This window comes from Martes martes, assembly GCF_963455335.1.
Source record: "Martes martes genome assembly, chromosome: 1".
In the NCBI taxonomy this organism is placed as follows: domain Eukaryota; kingdom Metazoa; phylum Chordata; class Mammalia; order Carnivora; family Mustelidae; genus Martes; species Martes martes.
In genome coordinates, this window is record NC_137888.1 from 158,608,936 (window position 1) to 158,626,128 (window position 17,193).

At 51.6% G+C, this 17,193-nt stretch overlaps 1 protein-coding gene across 1 annotated transcript in view; it reads left to right on the plus strand.

The window, feature by feature from the left end:
* Positions 1–277: 277 nt before the first annotated feature.
* Positions 278–17,193, plus strand: part of CFAP100 (cilia and flagella associated protein 100) — a gene marked incomplete at both ends in the record, with an annotated part of 41,965 nt that continues 25,049 nt past the window's right edge. The window contains 11 exons of the mRNA XM_080810956.1: positions 278–332; positions 828–902; positions 4,969–5,043; positions 11,335–11,435; positions 12,883–13,075; positions 14,723–14,790; positions 14,874–15,037; positions 15,246–15,326; positions 15,822–16,003; positions 16,324–16,356; positions 16,433–16,559. Coding sequence (XP_080667082.1) covers positions 278–332; positions 828–902; positions 4,969–5,043; positions 11,335–11,435; positions 12,883–13,075; positions 14,723–14,790; positions 14,874–15,037; positions 15,246–15,326; positions 15,822–16,003; positions 16,324–16,356; positions 16,433–16,559 — 1,154 coding nt within the window. The remainder of the gene's footprint in view (positions 333–827; positions 903–4,968; positions 5,044–11,334; positions 11,436–12,882; positions 13,076–14,722; positions 14,791–14,873; positions 15,038–15,245; positions 15,327–15,821; positions 16,004–16,323; positions 16,357–16,432; positions 16,560–17,193) is intronic.

The following is a 17,193-nucleotide window of genomic DNA, read 5'->3' on the forward strand; positions in this document are numbered from 1 at the left end:
TTGGCCAACCCCAGGGTGGAGAGATGGGGACAGTCCCTGTGGGGTCCGTAAGACCCACGTGCTAGAGCATCAGGTGCAGAAAGTACAAGACATCCTTAATGCACCTGAAGCTGTTTCCCATCTTGGGAAAGAAGGTGACGCTCCATAATAGCAGATGTGACACGTGCAAGAGAGGGGAGTGCCGTCTCTGGGAGGGCAGGCAGTGAGCCCCTCTGTCCTGGATGGGGGGGAGGTCAGGGGGCCAACAACAGACGAGGGAGATGTTGACTGACGGGGCATGGACTCCCGTGCAGTGAAAAAAGCAAAGGGTGGTGTTGCCTGTGGGACGGTCCGTGAGAGTCTTCAGGTGGCCAGAGGGTAGCAGGGAGGGGTGAGGCTGGGAGCGAGATGAGAAGCTACAGAGGTCGCTGCATGAGATCACGTAGGATCTCCCAAACCCTGTGGATTGCGGTCCTGGACCTCCCAAGCCTGGGATGCCCCTGAAGAGTGGGCTGTGTAACAAATTACCTCAAAACTGAGTGGCTTAAAACAACAGTAAACATGAGTTAGCTCAGTTTCTTTGGGTCAGGAGCTCATGAGGGGCTTGGCTTGGGGATTCGGGCCCAGGGGGTCTCCTCCGTGGTCACCGGAAGGCTTGACCAGGGCTGGAGAATCAGCTCTGGGCAGGCTTAGTCATGTGGCCATTGGCTGGGGCTGACCCCCTTCAGAACAGGTGATCCCAGAGAGGCAAGGCAGGGCCCAAATGTCCTCTCTAGCCTTGCTTCTGAAGTCCCACACTGTCACTTCCACAGCTGACCACACAAACCAGCCATGATCTGTTGCTGGAGGGGCACTGAAGGCTGTGAGTGCCTGGAGCCTGGGGACACTGGGGGCTATTTCAGGTGCCGGCCACCGCGAAGGAGGTAAACACACAGTGGTTTTGTGACTTGTGTCTTAAAGTGGTCTGCCCTGGGGCACCTGGGTGGTTCTGTTGGTTGTGTCCGACTCTTCATTTTGGCTCAGGTCCTGATCTCAGGGTGGTGAGACGGAGCCCCGCCTCAGCTCCGTGCTAGGCATGGAGTCTGCTTGGGAGTCTCTCTCCCTCTGCTCCTCCCCTCTCTCTCTATTTTACTCTCTCCACCCCAGCTCAAAAAAAAGGGGGTCTGCCAGTCTGCTCAGCGTGGTCAAGTCTCTTCATACAGCGTCGTCTTTGGGTTTTGGTCTGTGTCTCTCGTTTGCCCTCTCATACCCAGGGATGGGCAAGGCTGCTACGGAACTGCCCCTCTTTGTTTCCTGGACCCCTCAATCACTCCACCTGCGTCACACTTCTGTGTCTTGCTGGGATTCCAGTGGTGGCCGTTCCCCGACTGCATGGTCCCTTTCTCACTGTGCACCTCCCCTCCATTTCCAGCCATCCCTTGAGAGCTGGCCAAACCTACCAAGTCCACTTGCCTCCCCTCCCTAACCCTGTGGGATCTTGGCTTCTGCCCCTTCACCCCACACTACCAGTCTCACTCTGGGGGCTAAGACCTCTCCAAAGGCACCTCCCCTCAGACCCTGGCTCCTCCTTCCACCCTCCCCCGGGGCTCTGGTCTTCTCCTGCCTGTCCCTCTGCTCCGCAGGCCTCCTTGCCAAGCTCCTGGACCATCGGGGTTCCTCGGCTGTCCCTGCCATCCTCTGTCTCGACCACAAGCACGGCCTCAGTTTCCATCTATTTGCCAATGACACATTTTTGTTCTCTATTGTCCTAGTCCCCAGACCTCCATCAGGAGTGGCCTCTTCAGAGTCCCTGTTTCGCTGCTCCCACGGGCACCTGAACCCAGCACTTCCGCCTGAGCTCCAGGCCTCTTGCTGCCCCCCCACCCCTTCCTCCCTTCTCTGCCACCTCAGCAAACAGCACCTGAAGCACAGGAGTTTATACCAAGGGACGGAGTTATCCCCTGTGCTCCCTTCTCTCCCTCACCAACATCCTGTCTGGCACCAAGCCCCCTGGGCTCTCCTGAAAAGCCCTATATCCACCCCTCCCTCCCACCCTCATTGAAGCCACCAGCCCTCGTCTGTGGGGGAGTGGAGGGGACTTGCAGCGGAGAGGACACGCTTGCCAGTGTGCAGGGGAGATGCTGAGTGAGTCCCAGGGTGAAGGAGGGAGATGGCCGGGAACCGGGGTCAATGATGGTGGCCCAGCCCTCTTGTAACTGGAATGCAGGGAAGGTGGCTCAGGGGAGTAGAGGGGGAGAGACTCCTGGCTGCTAGAGAAGGAGCAGGTCAGCTTCCCTGGGGAGCTGTCGTTTCCCACCTCCCCCCGCCCCCCCGCACTCCAGTACTGCAGAAGGCAGATGGGGACTAAAATTCTATCACTTCTTATGAGGACATTTTGTACCCGGTTCACCTCCTGGTCTTTCTTGGAGAATTTTTCTAAAAGAAGGCTCACATTTTAAAACTTCTTAATTTGGGGAACCTCGGTGGCTCAGTCGGTTGAGCATCTGCCTTCGGCTCAGGTCATGATGTGGTTGGGCTCCCCACTCAGTGGGGAGCCTGCTTCTCCCTCTGCTTCTCCCCCTGCTTGTTCTCTCTGTCTGTCAAATAAATAAATAAAATCTATAAAATTTTTAAGTAAAAAATTCAATTCTGTTAAAGTACTGGAAGAAAACAGGAGTTTTTAAAATGTATTTAACCTTCAGATGCAGAATTCCTTTCTAAACAAGACACAGAACACCGAAGCACTTCACTAAGCAAACATGAAAATGTCCTGTAAGGAGAACACACGAGAGACAATCCAAAGGAAATTGTCATATCAGCTGGAGCAAAAGTATTTTTAGCAGCTCTGACAAACAAATGAGCTAGAGTCCTCTAATAGATAACAGTTCTCAAGATTGTTTAAAAACTACAACATCCCAATAGTAAAATAGGCGAAGGATACTAACAGAGAAGCAAGCAGTTAATTAACATCTGAAAAGACACACAATAGTTTCCATAATTGAGAAGTGCAAATTAAAACTGAGATGCATTTATCACCTGTCCTACTGACAAAACTCCAGGTGTGTGGGACCCGGTCCTGCTCAACTGGGTGATAGAGAGTGACCACTGCACAAGCTTGGAAATTGCGTTAAGACTGGAAACAGCCTCAGGGTCCACCCCAGGACATGGCTAAGGGGCAATGAGACTTGGACATGAGCAGACGTTCTTTTTTTTTTTTTTTTTTTGTTAGCATTTTAAAAATTGGGGTCAACTGTATATACATAACAGAATTTACTCTTTTGGGCATTTGCAAGTGGAACGTTCAGTTATAAGTACATTCATATTCGTGTGCAATCATCCCCCCATCTGTCTGCAGAACTTTTTCACCTTGCAAAACTGATACTCTATCCCCACTGAACACTAACTCCCATCCCCGCTTCCGCAGTCCCTGGCACCCACCATCCTACTTTCTATGTGTAATTGGATGACTCTAGGGACCTCATAGAAGTGGTCCTTTTGTGACTGGCTTCTTCCCTGGGCTCAGTGTCCTCAGGGTTCACCCATATTGTAGCATGAAAGCAGATGCATTGTTCAGTGAAGAAGTAAGGGGCATCTAAGAATGTGTGTGCATGGGGCGCCTGGGTGGCTCAGCTGATTGGGAGTCTGCCTTTAGTTTGGGTCATGATCCCAGGGTCCTGGGATCGAATCCTGCATCAGGCTCCTTGCTCAGCAGGGAGCCTGCTTCTCCCTGCCTGCTGCCTCCACTGCTTGTGCTCTCTCGCTCGCTCGCTCTCTGACAAATAAATAAAATCTTAAAACGAAAAAGAATCTGTATGCATAAAATACCTCTGGTTAGGTGAACAAAGATCCATCTGGTAGAATCTTCATAGCGGCATGTCGTATCAGTGTTCATCATAACACATCGAAGGACATTGTTAAAAAAGTCTGCTATGTCTACACATCATTTTTTCAATTAAGAAAAAGCTGAATTTTATTAGAGTTTGGGTTTGTTTGTTTGGGTTTTGGTCTATTTAATTGATAGTGGTATGTTCTGATTTTATGATATGGTTGGTTAAATGTTGCTACCTGGAAATTGAACCCCAGAGTCACTAAGACAGAAAATACTCGCTGAACAGCCTCTGCTCCTGAACTCTCTCCACTGGCCTCACCACTCCCTACCGCCTCCCCTCTCTTTACCATTATATATATGGCTTGACCTCTCCTTACCATTATAAATATACACCTTGACATATAGGCATTGGGATTTTGGGCCCCTTGACATTCCTGCCAGTGCCACAGGACAGCTGTTCCTCCTCATTCTCCCCACATCCCATCCCAGCTGCTCAGGGCCTGCCTTCTGTATCACGTCCCCTACCTTGCAAACCCTGTCATCCCCTCATCATCCCAGGTCTCCTCCTCCTAGCGGGTCCAAAAGGACTGACTCCTTGGGCTCCACACCAGACCATACCCCAGGCTCTCCAGCAGCCCCCACCCCTTCTGCCAGTGGCTGGCTGCCCTCCCTGGCTGGCATAAACTGGAATCGCCAAGCTACAGATGATTTCTGTGTTGGGGTAGGAGGAAGTATCAGGCCCACTGCCCCCTTCCATGTGAGTATCCGTGGAAGGGAGGACAACAGGGAAATGGGTGTCTCTGAATCTTCTGTTGCAGTCTGAGGGAAACTCTGGGAGGCTCACAGCAAAAGTGTGGGCAGTGCCATGAGGCAGAGGGCTTGGGTCTGTGACCTCCCCATAAAATGGTCCTACACTCCTCTTAAGTAGTAAATGCAAGGATGCAAAAGGGAAGGCACAAAATATGTTCTGTGTGCCAGGCACGTGTACACATGGGCCCTTTTCTTGCACAGTTATCACAACTTGCCAGCAAAGTCAGCATGATTATCTCAGATGTGGAAACGGAAGCTCAGAGAATCTGAGCACCTTGCCAGGGCCACTTAACGGGCCAGTGAGGATGCTGGTGCCTGAGCCTCTCCCCAGACTCACGCTGTATTTAAGCTTTGCTTTTGTCTCTCTCCAGCGAACAGCCTGGAGTCCCCAGACAACAGTTCTTCTTCAATCATTGAAGAAAAAAAGAAGAAACATGGGAAAAAAGGTAAACGTAGCCCTCAAGCTGGGAGCTGAAGTCTAAGTTGGTGGGAGTCAAACATCTCCCCTCGTCAACATAGTCTCCCATGCAAGTGGCAAAGGGAAATGCTTCTATTTCCATTAGGAATTGGGTGACTGAGACCTGAAATAACAGTAACATGAACAAAGTAGGATTTGTTTTTCTTCCTGTAATGGGAAATATGGGAGGCAGTCCAGAGCTCCATGAGGTCTACAAACAGCAGTTCTAAGAAATCAGGTGACCAGTTCCCAAGTCTTTCTGCTCCACCAGTTTTAGCCTTAGGGTTTTCAACTGCAAAGTTACTGTGCAGTCACAAAATGGCTGCTGCAGCTCCAGCCATCACATCTGATTTCAGACAAGGAGAAGGGGTAAAGGCAAGAGCAAAACTGCACACCAGCCAACTCAGCCCTCCCTGGAAAAAGCATTCCCAAAAGCCCCACCCAGCAATTTCTGCCTACATTCCAATGTCTACAAATTTGTCATGTGGCCATCAGTATTTGCAAAGGAGGCTGAGAAGTATAACTGTTCAATGAGGCACATTCAATGAGGCTGCCAACTATTAAGAGGAAGTAGGGTAGGCAGCCACCTGCTCATACTGCTTCCTCCAAGCCCCTGCACTGCCATTCATCCCTTTAGCTCCTACGCTGTGCGCTGCCCCCAAGGCTTACTAGCCAGTTTGATGCTTCTGTGGAGGAGTGCAGATGTGAGCATGTTCCCTGAGCCTATCTCTCTCAGGCTGAGCCTTCTCCCATCAAGACCCCACCCCACTGTGTCCCCTCTTGCTTTTAATTATGACAATCCAAACCTGCTCAGAAGCAGAGACCAAAATGCAGTAAACGAACGTGCCCATCACCAGACTGGATTTGGCCACATTTGTTTCATCTATCCTTTTTATTTTTTTTTTGCCAGAAAAAATTATTTTAATTTTTAACTCCAGTATAGTTAACATACAGTGGCTAAGTGATATTCCAGTGTGTGTGTGTGTGTGTGTGTGTGTGTGTGTCTGTGTGTCTGTGTGTATGCCTATCACATCTTCCTTCCATTCATCTATCAAGGCACACTTGGGTTGCTTCTATACTTTGCCAGAATATTTTAAAGTGAAGTCCAGGCATGTCATTTCATCCTTATATCCCGCAACATTCATTTTTCAAAAATAGGGATGTTTCCCTGCAAGGCCACAATGAAGGCTCCCAAATGTCTCAGAAATGTCTTCCTATAGAAGATTCGTTCTAATGAGGATTCAGATGAGATCTGATCATCTTCCCTCTCTTTAAGTCTTGCAGAGTCCCTCCGTTCCCCATGTCCTTCCATTTTCTGAGTCTTGACTTATTGAGAAGTGGTGTTAGTTATCTTATACAATATCCCCCATTCTGTATGTGTCTGTTTGCTTCCTGGTCATTGTCATTTTTATTGAAACTGTTCCTCTGTTCCTCATATTTCCTTTAATTAGACATAACCCTACATGCTTGGTATTCCACTTTGACCACCAGAATCCCTCCTACCTCCTTTCACAAGAAGCGCATGCTCAGTGGGTTCAGGTGGTGGCCGCCTGGCCCTCAGCCAGATTCCCACCAGCCGTTCACCCAACAGCTTCTTCCGCCCGTGGATGCCTAAATTGATCACTACATAAGGGTGAGCAGTCTGGGTTTGGGTTTGGTTTGGTTTCTTTGCTAAGGTATAATTCATGTAAGGTGAAATGCACAAATCTTAGGTATACAGTTTGATAAGTTTCAATAAACGTATACAATTTTGTAACTTCTACCCCACAGTCTAGAACCTTTCCATCTGCCCAGACATTCCCTTTGCCCAAGAGACAGCACTGTTCTGTTATCACCAGAGAATCACTTTATCCATTCTCGAACCTTGTATAAATGGGGTCACATTCTGTGCTCTTGTGGTCCTGACCCTGTTCACTCAGCATCACATCTGTGGAATGCCAGTCACAGGACTCCCTTCTTTGTTGTCGCCGTGTATATCCTATTGTGTGCATATGTCAACAGTGTATTATTCTCTCTGGAGTGGATGGACATTTGGGTTGTTTCCGGGCTTTCGATATTACAAATAATACTGCAATGAACATTCTTGTACATGCCATTTAGGGAAAAAAAGCACTCCTTTCTCCTGGGTGTATATGAAGGAGTGGAATTGCTGGTAGTATGTTTAACCTTAGATACCGCTGAGCAGTTTTCCAGAACAACTGTACCAGTTTACAGCCCCACTAGCAGGTGTGAGCGTCCCAGATGCCCCGCACCTCTATGCTTTTACTATCATCTGGCCCTTTCGATATGTATTAGCATCTCGTATTCCCTGTGACCAATGAGGGTGATCACCTTTCCATATGTTCACTGATGAGTCTGTGTTATAAAGTGCCTCCCTGCCTCTGCTCATTTTTCTACTGGGTTGTCCTTTTACTTGAATGATTTCTAGGAGCTCTTTACATATTCTGGAAACAAATCATTCACCAGTCCTTAGTACGCAAATACCTTCCCTTGCTTAGTAGATTGCTTTTTCCTTTCTTGGTGTTGCCTCTTAATAAACAAACGTTCCTAATTTTCATGGAGTTCACTTTACCAGTCATTTTTGTATGGTTGGTACTTTTTGTGTCCTGTTTCAAAGCTCTTTGCTGACCCCTCCCCCGAGGTCATGAAGATACTGTATCTTATACAAGTTTTGTGTTCACTTTGCAATCAGACCTACAAATCACCTCTAAGCTAATTGTAACCATTTTGTTGGTAGATTCTTTGGATTTTCTCCCCGACACTCACATCACCTTGAGATGACATTATTTGTGCTTCCTTTCCAATACTGTGCTTTTATATCTTTTCCTGGCCTAACTGCAGTGTTGATTAGAAGTGCAAAGATGGGTATCCATGCCTTGTTCCTGATCCTGGAAGGGAAATATGCAATATTTCCCCCTGGAAGTTTCTTGTAGATACCTGTATTCATTTTGTGTGGCTGTTGCACCACAAATTTGGTGGCTTAAAGCAACACAAATATGTTATCTTATAATTCTGAAGTCAGAAGTCTGGAATGAATCTTACAGAACTCCTTCCAGAAGCTCCAGGGGAGAATCTGCTTCCTTGCAGTTTCCAGTTTAGAGGCTCACGGGTCCTTGGCTCCCAGCCCCTCTCTGGCTCCAAGCCAGCAGCACAACCTGCCTGGTTTCCGTGACGTCACTCCAACCTCCGCTTCTGTCATCACACCTACTCCTCCTGCTTCTGGCCCTCCTGCCTCCGTCTTAGTAGGACCCGTGTGATTACATCAGGCCCCTCTGTCTAATCCAGGACCATCTCCCGTCTCGAAGTCCTTCATCCCATCTGCAAAATCCCTTTTACCATATAAAGGAATCTAGTCACAGGCTTGGGGTTTATGGCATGGACATCTCTGGGGGCCATTACTGAACTCACCACGCTTTCCCTTATCAGATTGGGAAGTTCCCTCCTCTTCCTAGGTTGCTATGACTATGATTTAAAATCAGTTTAGAATTGTATCAAACACTTTCACTGCATCCCTTGAAAAGATCATATCATTTTCTCCCTCATTCTGATAATGGGGTGTATTCTGTGAAACATATGAAAAAAACCATCATGGGGTGTATTATGTGAAACTAAATGTGAAACCAACTTGGCATGTGTGGAATGATCTGCTTCAAATGACTGCCAGTCTGGGTTGTAGGCTCATCTTCCCATTAACAGATTTCCACTTGGAAACATTTCCCACTCACCAGACTGCACAAGCAGCGCCTGTTTTCAGAAGCCAGTCTCCACATTGCTACTTACAGGTTGAGCAGCTTACCTTTACCTCTCTGTCCCTCCGTTCCTCCTCACCAGGAGTAACAATATTTCCCAGCTCAGGGTGGTTACGAACATTCAGTCAGGTGAAGTCTGGCCATGGTTAAGTGCTCCGTGCTGGCTAACTAGCATAATTAATTACTCCATGGGGCCGTGGGACATGCAGCCCACGCATGCTACTGCCCCGCAATCTGGGTACGTCAAGACTCTAACTTTTCCCTGCCTCTCTCGCCCGAGCTCAGTCCTCACGATTCTGAATTTAGGACCCCTGCCTGGGGTTGCTGGAGGAGCACAGGGAGTGAGAGAGAGTGGGATGAGGACATGCGGCGGGGGCGAGCTGCGGCAGTTCTGTCCAGGTCCCTCGTGCCCCCATTGCTGCACTCAGAGCCGTCACTTCCCTGATCCCTTCCTCCTCCCAGGCCGGCCTACTTGGACCATAGCCCCCCCTCTACCCCATCCCCATCCCCACCACGTTCCCTCTTCCAACCCTCCCTGGCAACTCCCGCCCACCGCTCCCCCCACCCAGAGTCATCCCTTCTTGTCCAGAGCTGTGTGCATTCTCTGAATGTGTGTTACATCATTTCTGGGGACTGGGGTTGGCTTGGTAGGGGAGGCAAGCCATGTGCCCAGTGCACCATCCACACCTGCTTCCCCAGCCTCCCAATTCGGACAGAAAGGCCCTGAAGTCTCTTCCAGAGCCTCTCTAGCAGCCGCAAAATCCGTGTGTAAAAGAAAGTCGTGATTAGTTGTGGGACGAGAGTCCATGCTCCAAACTCGCACAAGCCCATCCCACTTCTGTCCCTCCTCTCCGCAGGTCCCTGATGGCCCTGGGTCCGGCACCGCCCCGTGACCTCTCCCTGTCTCGGGCCGCCCCCTCCTGCATTCTCCCGTCTCCAGAAGCCAGGCTAAGACCTACCAGAGGCTGCTGCGGGCTTCGTCCCCTCAGCGGGGCCTAGGAGCTGGTCATCTTTCTTTCCTTCTCTCACTCAGATTTGTAAACTATTTTGACAGGATTTCATTCTTTGAGAAAATTTGAAAGAATAGTACAAAGATGGTGTAGACTTGGAGCTTTTCTGCCCTCCATATGATGGGTGCAGATGAAGCACCCTGGGGGGGCCGTCTAAGTGACTGTTGGGGTCGCACTGGCCAGAGAAGACCACCCCTCTCGCTTCTGCTCTGGTTCACCCGGATGGCCTGAGCAGGATGGAGTCGGCCAGCTTCTCCATTTTCACTCATTAATAAGTTCGGCTCTTGTGCGGAGGCATTTTGAGACCCTCAGAGCATAACGTCAAATCCCCTTCACAGTCTCTTCTTGCTGGTGAGGGTGTAAAATGGGACAGACCTGCAGAAAGGCAGGTCGGCATAAGGCTCTGAAGCTTGGAAGCGCTCACGGCCCCTGGCCCCTGCTCCCCCTTCAGAAAGTCAGTTGCCGAGAGCCAGCCTGTGGTGGCACACCAGTGCCCGAGGCAGCGTGTGGCTGCCACGCTTGGTCCCCCGACATGCCCTGGTGAAGTCCTGCCTTACTGTACCCCTTTGTAATTGCGTACAGGGCTCTCACTGAATTAGTAATTTCCCAGGCATTTGCTGAAGGTGAAGTGTTTTTTTTTTTAAAGATGTGAAATTATTAAAAATAGGTGTTAGAAATTACTAGAAGCAATACCCCCAGAATGTCACCCAGAGTTTTTTCAAAGTGGAGGAGTTATTTTGTTCTCATACTCTTTTACTTCCAAGAATTTTTTGTTTTGTTTTGTTTGATCTTATAAGGAACCTTGTTTCCTCTAAATCGAGGATGAGGGGAGAAATGTTTCCTCTAAATCGAGGATGAGGGGAGAGAGCGTCCATATTTTGAAGCCCTTACTTTGATGCCTCTTGGGTTCTGTCCCTGCTGAGCTGAGCAGCAGGAACCTCTCCCTTACCCACAGGAGTAGGAGAGCATCAGAGCTGAGGTCCTTGGCAGCCCCCATCTCCCAAATTCCTGCCCTGCCCTCCACCCGCTAGGCCTCAGGTGCTTTGCCTCACTCACCAACAAACTCAGCCTTCTCCTGGGAAGCTCCTGGAGAATCCTGCAGACAGGGTAGGTTCACCTGGTGTGCCCACTGCCACTCTGCAGGCGGGTGCCTCGGTTTGGGAGCCAACCTCCTGCCAGCCGGCCTCATCAATTCCCGCCTCTTGCTTCTCTCCTCTATGGAATGGGGGTTCCTGAGACTTTAATTGAGAGGGGCCAGACGTCTGAGACACAGATTGTGCTGGGTTCACCAGGTCTCTTTCAGATGCCCATGTCCAACTAAGTTAAACCAGACAGGTGGGTTTATGGAGTTGGAAGGTCCAGGGTTGGACTTCAGGTACCGCCAGATCCAAGAGAACATTTGCCACTAGCTTGTGCTTCCAAGTTCCTCGTGCTGGGCTGGGGGGAGCCAGGACTCCTGAGACACAGGCCACCATTTGGAAGAGCCAGCTCATCTCTCCAATGAAGTATCTCTCTCCCCAGTGTCCACAGTGGCTCCTGACCATTCCACAAATCCTTTCCACACATCTGGAGATGTGGATTTCTTCTTGCTCAGAGAACAGGAGCGGAATAAGTCTCGCGCAGTGAGTATCTAAGACTGATTGCCCTTCTCAGAAGAATCCTTTATTTTGTTTATTTATTTAGAGAGAGCACAAGTCAGGGGGGCAGATGGAGAAGGAGAGAAAGAATCTCAAGCAGACTCCAAGTTGAGCGCAAAGCCTGATGATCCTGAGATCATGACCTGAGCTGAAATCAAGAGTTGGATGCTTAACCAACTGAGCTGCCCAGGCGCCCCAGTGGCTCACCATTTAAAAAAAAATCATTTCAAAAGCCTGACTAGCTCTCCAGTCTCTGACCTGTCCCACTGTTCTCACATGGTTTTATCACTACTGTTCCTGGGCCTTGTCCGAGTGGGCTGTTAGAGGCTGCTAAGGCCTAGCCTCAACCACGAGGCTTTACTTCTGCTTCCCTTACACCAGAGGTCATCGGCTCCCGAGACTCTCCCTGTCCTGCAAGACTCATCTCAGACCTCAGGGACCCTCACATCTTCCCCAGGAGACCACCACCCTCCGAACTGCTCCAGCCTTGCACAATCCCCCTCGCTGGAATTCTTGGAAGCCAGATACACACACAAACAAGCACACAGGAGCACACACACAGACACGCATGCCCCTCAGCAGTACCTGGGAGTCGTGGAGCCAGCCCCAACCCCCAGCCCCTTGCCTTGTCTGTACCCCAGAATGGTCTGTCTTGCCTCCCCATCCAAGAGCCCCTTGTCGATTCTCACCCCCTGTGGCATGCAAGCAGACTTGCAGCCAGGCTCAGGGAGGATTCACCTGGGACATCTTCACCGAGAAGCGGTCAGCATGAGCCGTGTTTCTGGGACACACTCTCAGGGGCATGGGCATGGCCGGTATTCCAGACTCCCTCCTGGGCTGACTTTGTCTGCCCCAACTCAGGGCTCAGTATCTGAGATTCCTTGGACAAGTGGCTCCCACTGAGACCCAACCAGTGACCAAAGATACATCAGGAAATGCACATTTTCCAGCCCCACTCCAGACCCCAGGGATCTTGAGTTTCTTTTGGAAGCTCAGATCTAGTTTCCCTGAACCTTGGAGGGTCAGATTTAGCAAATCACAGTAAGTGTGAATTTCAGATGAAAGAGGAATCATCTGTTAGTATGTCCCTGCACTATTGAATGCCATCTAACTAGGCAAACTGTACTTCACCTGGGGACCCCGCCTTTACCCCGCTCTCTGAAAGTGCTTCCTGCCCACTTACCTCTCAACCCGAGAGCTGTGTTCAAGGCATCCCAGGCGCTTCCACAAGCACACGCAGCTCCACAGCCTTCCTGTGCAGCGACGGCGCATGCAGGTCCAGGAGCGCACCTCGACCCCTCTCTCCGACCTCAGTGGGACCTTAGTGGTCCCGGCAGCATGCTGAGGGGAGGAGGCTTGTCCTAGGCCTGGTGGGGGAGGGGCCAGAAATAGATGCTGGCCCAGCCCAACTCCACCTGGCCCCGCCTGCCAGGAGCGGGAGCAGAAGACCACCCTGCAGGTGCACGAGAAGATGACCTACTCATCCAAAGTGTCGGCCAAGCACACCAGCCTGCGTCGGGAGCTGCAGCTGGAGGACGAGATGCAAGAGCAGGAGGTGCGCGCCGAGGCCGAGCGGCTGCGCGCCTTCCATGACCACACGGCGTGGAAGCTCTGCATGACCAAAGGTGCCCCCTTTTTCTGGAGTCAGGTCTTGCCTTTCATGCTTTTAAAGTGCTTGAAGAGGCGGGGCTGCGGTGCAATGGGGAATTTGGGCGTCTTCAGGTCTGACCCTGCCTCCCACGACCACACACATCAATTCCAGATGGACTGCAGATTTAAAAGCCTTTGGATCCCAGTATTGTCTGCATTTGGAATGTTACCGTGCACGTGAATGCAGATTGCACACCTATAAAATATAGTCCCTTAACTTGATGGTAAAGAGAGTCCGTCTGGCATGAAGTTCCCTGAGTTCAGATCTCAGTTTTAGCATTGAATGACCTTGCCATCCTGGGCGGGCTCTTCAGCTCCTTTGCACAGCAGTTTCCTCTCCTGGCCAGTGACAGTGCCGACCTCGTGGGTTGTATGATCCAACGTCCTCAGATGCTACATGTAATTAGAAGGAACTATATGTACGTGTGTGTGTGTGTGTGTGTGTGTGTGTGAGCTCTTATTAATTTTATGACCCACTAGGAAATCTTGAGTGCAGAATAGGCATTAATATTCTATCAGCCCAGACAATAAAGTCCTGGAAACCAGCTGGACTTCAGGTGTACTGAACAGAAATATTAATCAAAAAGACACCCAGCCTCCATGGCTGGCCCCATGGCTTATTCTGGGGTGGAGAGCCCCGAGCTCACTCTGACACTTTTGTGCCCAGCTCTGTGTGAGTGGGAACAGCAGCACCGCAAGGTTTTCATTTCTGTCTCCACCCTGTGTCCCTAAGATCTGGGAGGGGCAGGCTGTGTCTGGACGGGGAAGACTGGACTCAGCAGGTTTAGACACAAGACTTGTCCTTGTCCCAGATTTGACTTGCAGTGGGGAGCTGGGTCTCCTTGAGGGAAAGGGTCTTCCCACAAGGTGGGCCAGGGAGACAGAGGCCAAGCTGGGTGTCTGCCAGGCTTCTAGACTTCTAGACTCCCACACCACAGCATCTTCCAGAAAGGAGAGGGTTTAAGAGACAATGCAGAGAGCCACATGGTTCCATGGCCTGTTCCTCAGTTCCTGGCCTCTCCAAAGTCAGGGCGCTTCTAAGCCTTGCTTTCCAGAAACGCGAGAGAAGGAGGCTCCCATGGCCCTTAGCCCCTGCTACATTACCTCTCTGCTTGCCCTCCGGAAGGTGTTCCAGATGCCCACCTTAATTTCCTCCCACCTGGCTGAAACCCTGGTGTGCTGACTTAGCTTCTACCTAAATTGGATCCTGGGGGCTTAGAGTACCCCCAAAAAGAGATCATGCTGCCCCATTTTTCTCTCACCACCCCGATGCAGGTCCTGACCTAGTAGGACTTTCGTTATTAGATCCCGTTGGATGAAATGTCCATGGCAGGAGGTGTCCAGAGCCTTACTCCAGGTGAGAAGAGTATTACAGCAAGAGAGGCTCGAGTCAGACATAGGAAAGGACTCACCACCTGGCCCAGTCTCCAGCCATGCAGAGTGCAATTCATAAACAGAGCCCTCTTTCCTTTGGCTAGAGGCAGGGCTCAATCTCCCAGAGGCCCTGTGATAACCTGGGCCTCCTAGCACAGCCCATGTCGGGATTGGCTTCCTCGGCCCAGCTCGGGTCTCTCTCGCGCCGCCCACCCCGCCCCCCAGAGGCTTTCCTCCTATCTTTGCAGAAAGGAAGATGGAATCTGATAACATGAACATCTACATTAACCAGAAGCGGCAGATATTCCTCATTCAGGTTGGCCCAGCTACAATGCGCAGGGGGCCCAGGGAGGGGGATCTCCCAGCCAGGAGCCTGACTCCCGCTCTGGTGGCCCTCAGTACGCCCTGGATATGAAGCGGAAGGAGATCCAGCGGCTGGAGATGCTGGCGGCCAAGGAGGAGGCCGAGCTGGAGAAGGCAGAGAAGTCCCTGGAGAAGGACGCAGCCTTGTTCGACGAGTTTCTCCGGGAGAACGACCGCAGCTCCGTTCAGGCCCTGAGAGCGTGAGCCCCCCGCGGAGGGGCAGCCCGCGCGCCCCAACCCAGTGCCCCCTGGAACTCTGTACCTGCGCCCAACCTGCCTGCATCCGCCCAGCCGCCCAAGGGGTCCCAGGCGGCTCCCCATCCCACCCCCACCCCCCAAGGCCGCATACACGCCCCCTTTAACAGTCTGCGATTGGCTCCCTGCCCCCACCCCCATCCCCACCCCCAGGGCTGAGAAGGAGACCAAAGCAAAAGTGGAGAAGATCATTGAGATCCGTGAACTGACCACGCAGATCATGAACATCAAAAGGTGAGCTAAAGGAGAGAGCCTGCCTATCCTGGCCTGCTGCCCTTCCCTCCGCCCCTCTCCCAGGGCCAAAGGGAGCCCCCCCGCAGCACAGACCTCATGACCTCACCTCCCAGACTTACTAAATAGCTTAGGGACTCATAAGTTAGGGACTCAAAGCCTGCCAGATGCAGCTGCCCATTTTACGAATGAGGTGACAGAGGCCAAGAAAAGATTCAGTGACTTTCCCAAAGCCTCACTAGGAGGCAGGGCTCACTTGGCACACAGAGTCGCCAGGGTCCACGGCCACTCCAAAGTGTCAGAGCACTGTCACTGTGGAGGTCTGAGCCCCATTGGTCCCCAGTGGGGCAATGTCCTCTCCCCAGCACAGCAGTGCTGCCATGCCTGTCCCCAGGAGAACAAGGAGCACGACAGGCGTGGCCAGGCTTCGGGGGCCGTCCCCTGTGGAGGGGCGTCCCAGCAGGCAGAGCCTGACCTCACCACCCCTCCCGGGTCTAGTGAAATCTCCAAATTTGAAGACACTTTGCAGCATTACAGGATCTACAAAGACTTCCTATACAAGCTGTCGCCCAGGGAGTGGTTGGAAGAAAAGGAGAAGCGGCACCGGGACCTCAAAAAGACCAAGGAGGCCACCGAGCCCCCAAAAGAGAACATTTCATTCTCCACAGGAGGGGACAAAGGTAGCAGAAAAGAGACAGCCAGTCCCTGGGTCCATCTAGGGCATGGAGAACCGCAGGCTGGGCCCCTTCCATGCTTCACAAAGCCCCAGCCAGAGGCAGTAGGTGCCCCTTGGGGCCTGGTGGCTCAGCGCACACATCCAGTCGAGGAAGATAGGGCCGGCTCTAACTCAGACCCCAGGCACGTTCCTCCCATGCGTATCTTTCTGAAACCGAGGGGAAGGGGGCTGGGAGGATCCTGGGGAGCCCTGTGCCCTCAAGCAGTGTTGCTGAAATTCTGGCTCCAGCTGAAGCCATCTGGAACCCTCCCTTGCTTCCTGTAGGACCAGGGAACAAGGGCAAAACAAGCTCTAGAGGTATGTGGCTGCCCCAAGCTGGAAGAGTCCTGCCCTGGGCTGGGGTATGTGGAAACAATTCCTCTGCTTCCTCCAGATGGTCAGGGCCCAAAGAAACCCTCGAAGTCCCTGCCGGTGACCCGGCTGAGGCGGCTTCTATCCAGCACCATGAGCCTCCAGTACAGCAGACAGCCCAGCCTGAGCAGTGAGCTGGACCCCAAAGGGTGAGTGGGCCTCGGGTAGGGCAGGGAAGTGGCTGGGGCCTGGTGGGGAGTGCTCTGCAGTGGCTCTGGGCCAGGGGTGCCCAGGATGAGCCCAGTCTCTCCGGGAAGAGTGAGACCACGAGGAAGGGCTGTTCCCAACACAGAAGCTGTGTAGTCGGACTTAAGCACCAAAATCAAAATGTTTTCTGAACAGTTTTATTTCTGTCCGGTTCGATCAACTTATACCCGAGGTGGCCCACTCAGGTGTTAATGGGACAGTCAGATATAAACAGTACAGGCAGCCAAATTGGGTGCAGTGAACGGGAAGACACATGCCCCCTGCCAGCCCTCGGTGGCCAGGGAGTGTCGGCCAAGGAGGCCAGAGCTCCGGAGCCTTTCACGGAAAGCCAGAGTCTGGATTTTTACTAAAATTACCCAGATTTAAGTGTGACAGTTACTTTGGACAAACAGAAGCCTCAAACACAACCGTGAGTCAATGCAGACCTATCCCTACCCCACTTAAAAACCTCTCTGCCTCTAAGGCCAGAGCCATACCCCCCCCAACTCCCCCTGCTGCTGGGTCACCCCCAGTTACTCCTTCTCCCTCACTGAAAACTTGTTTAGTTTTAGGAGTTTACTAAGTGATACATTCAGA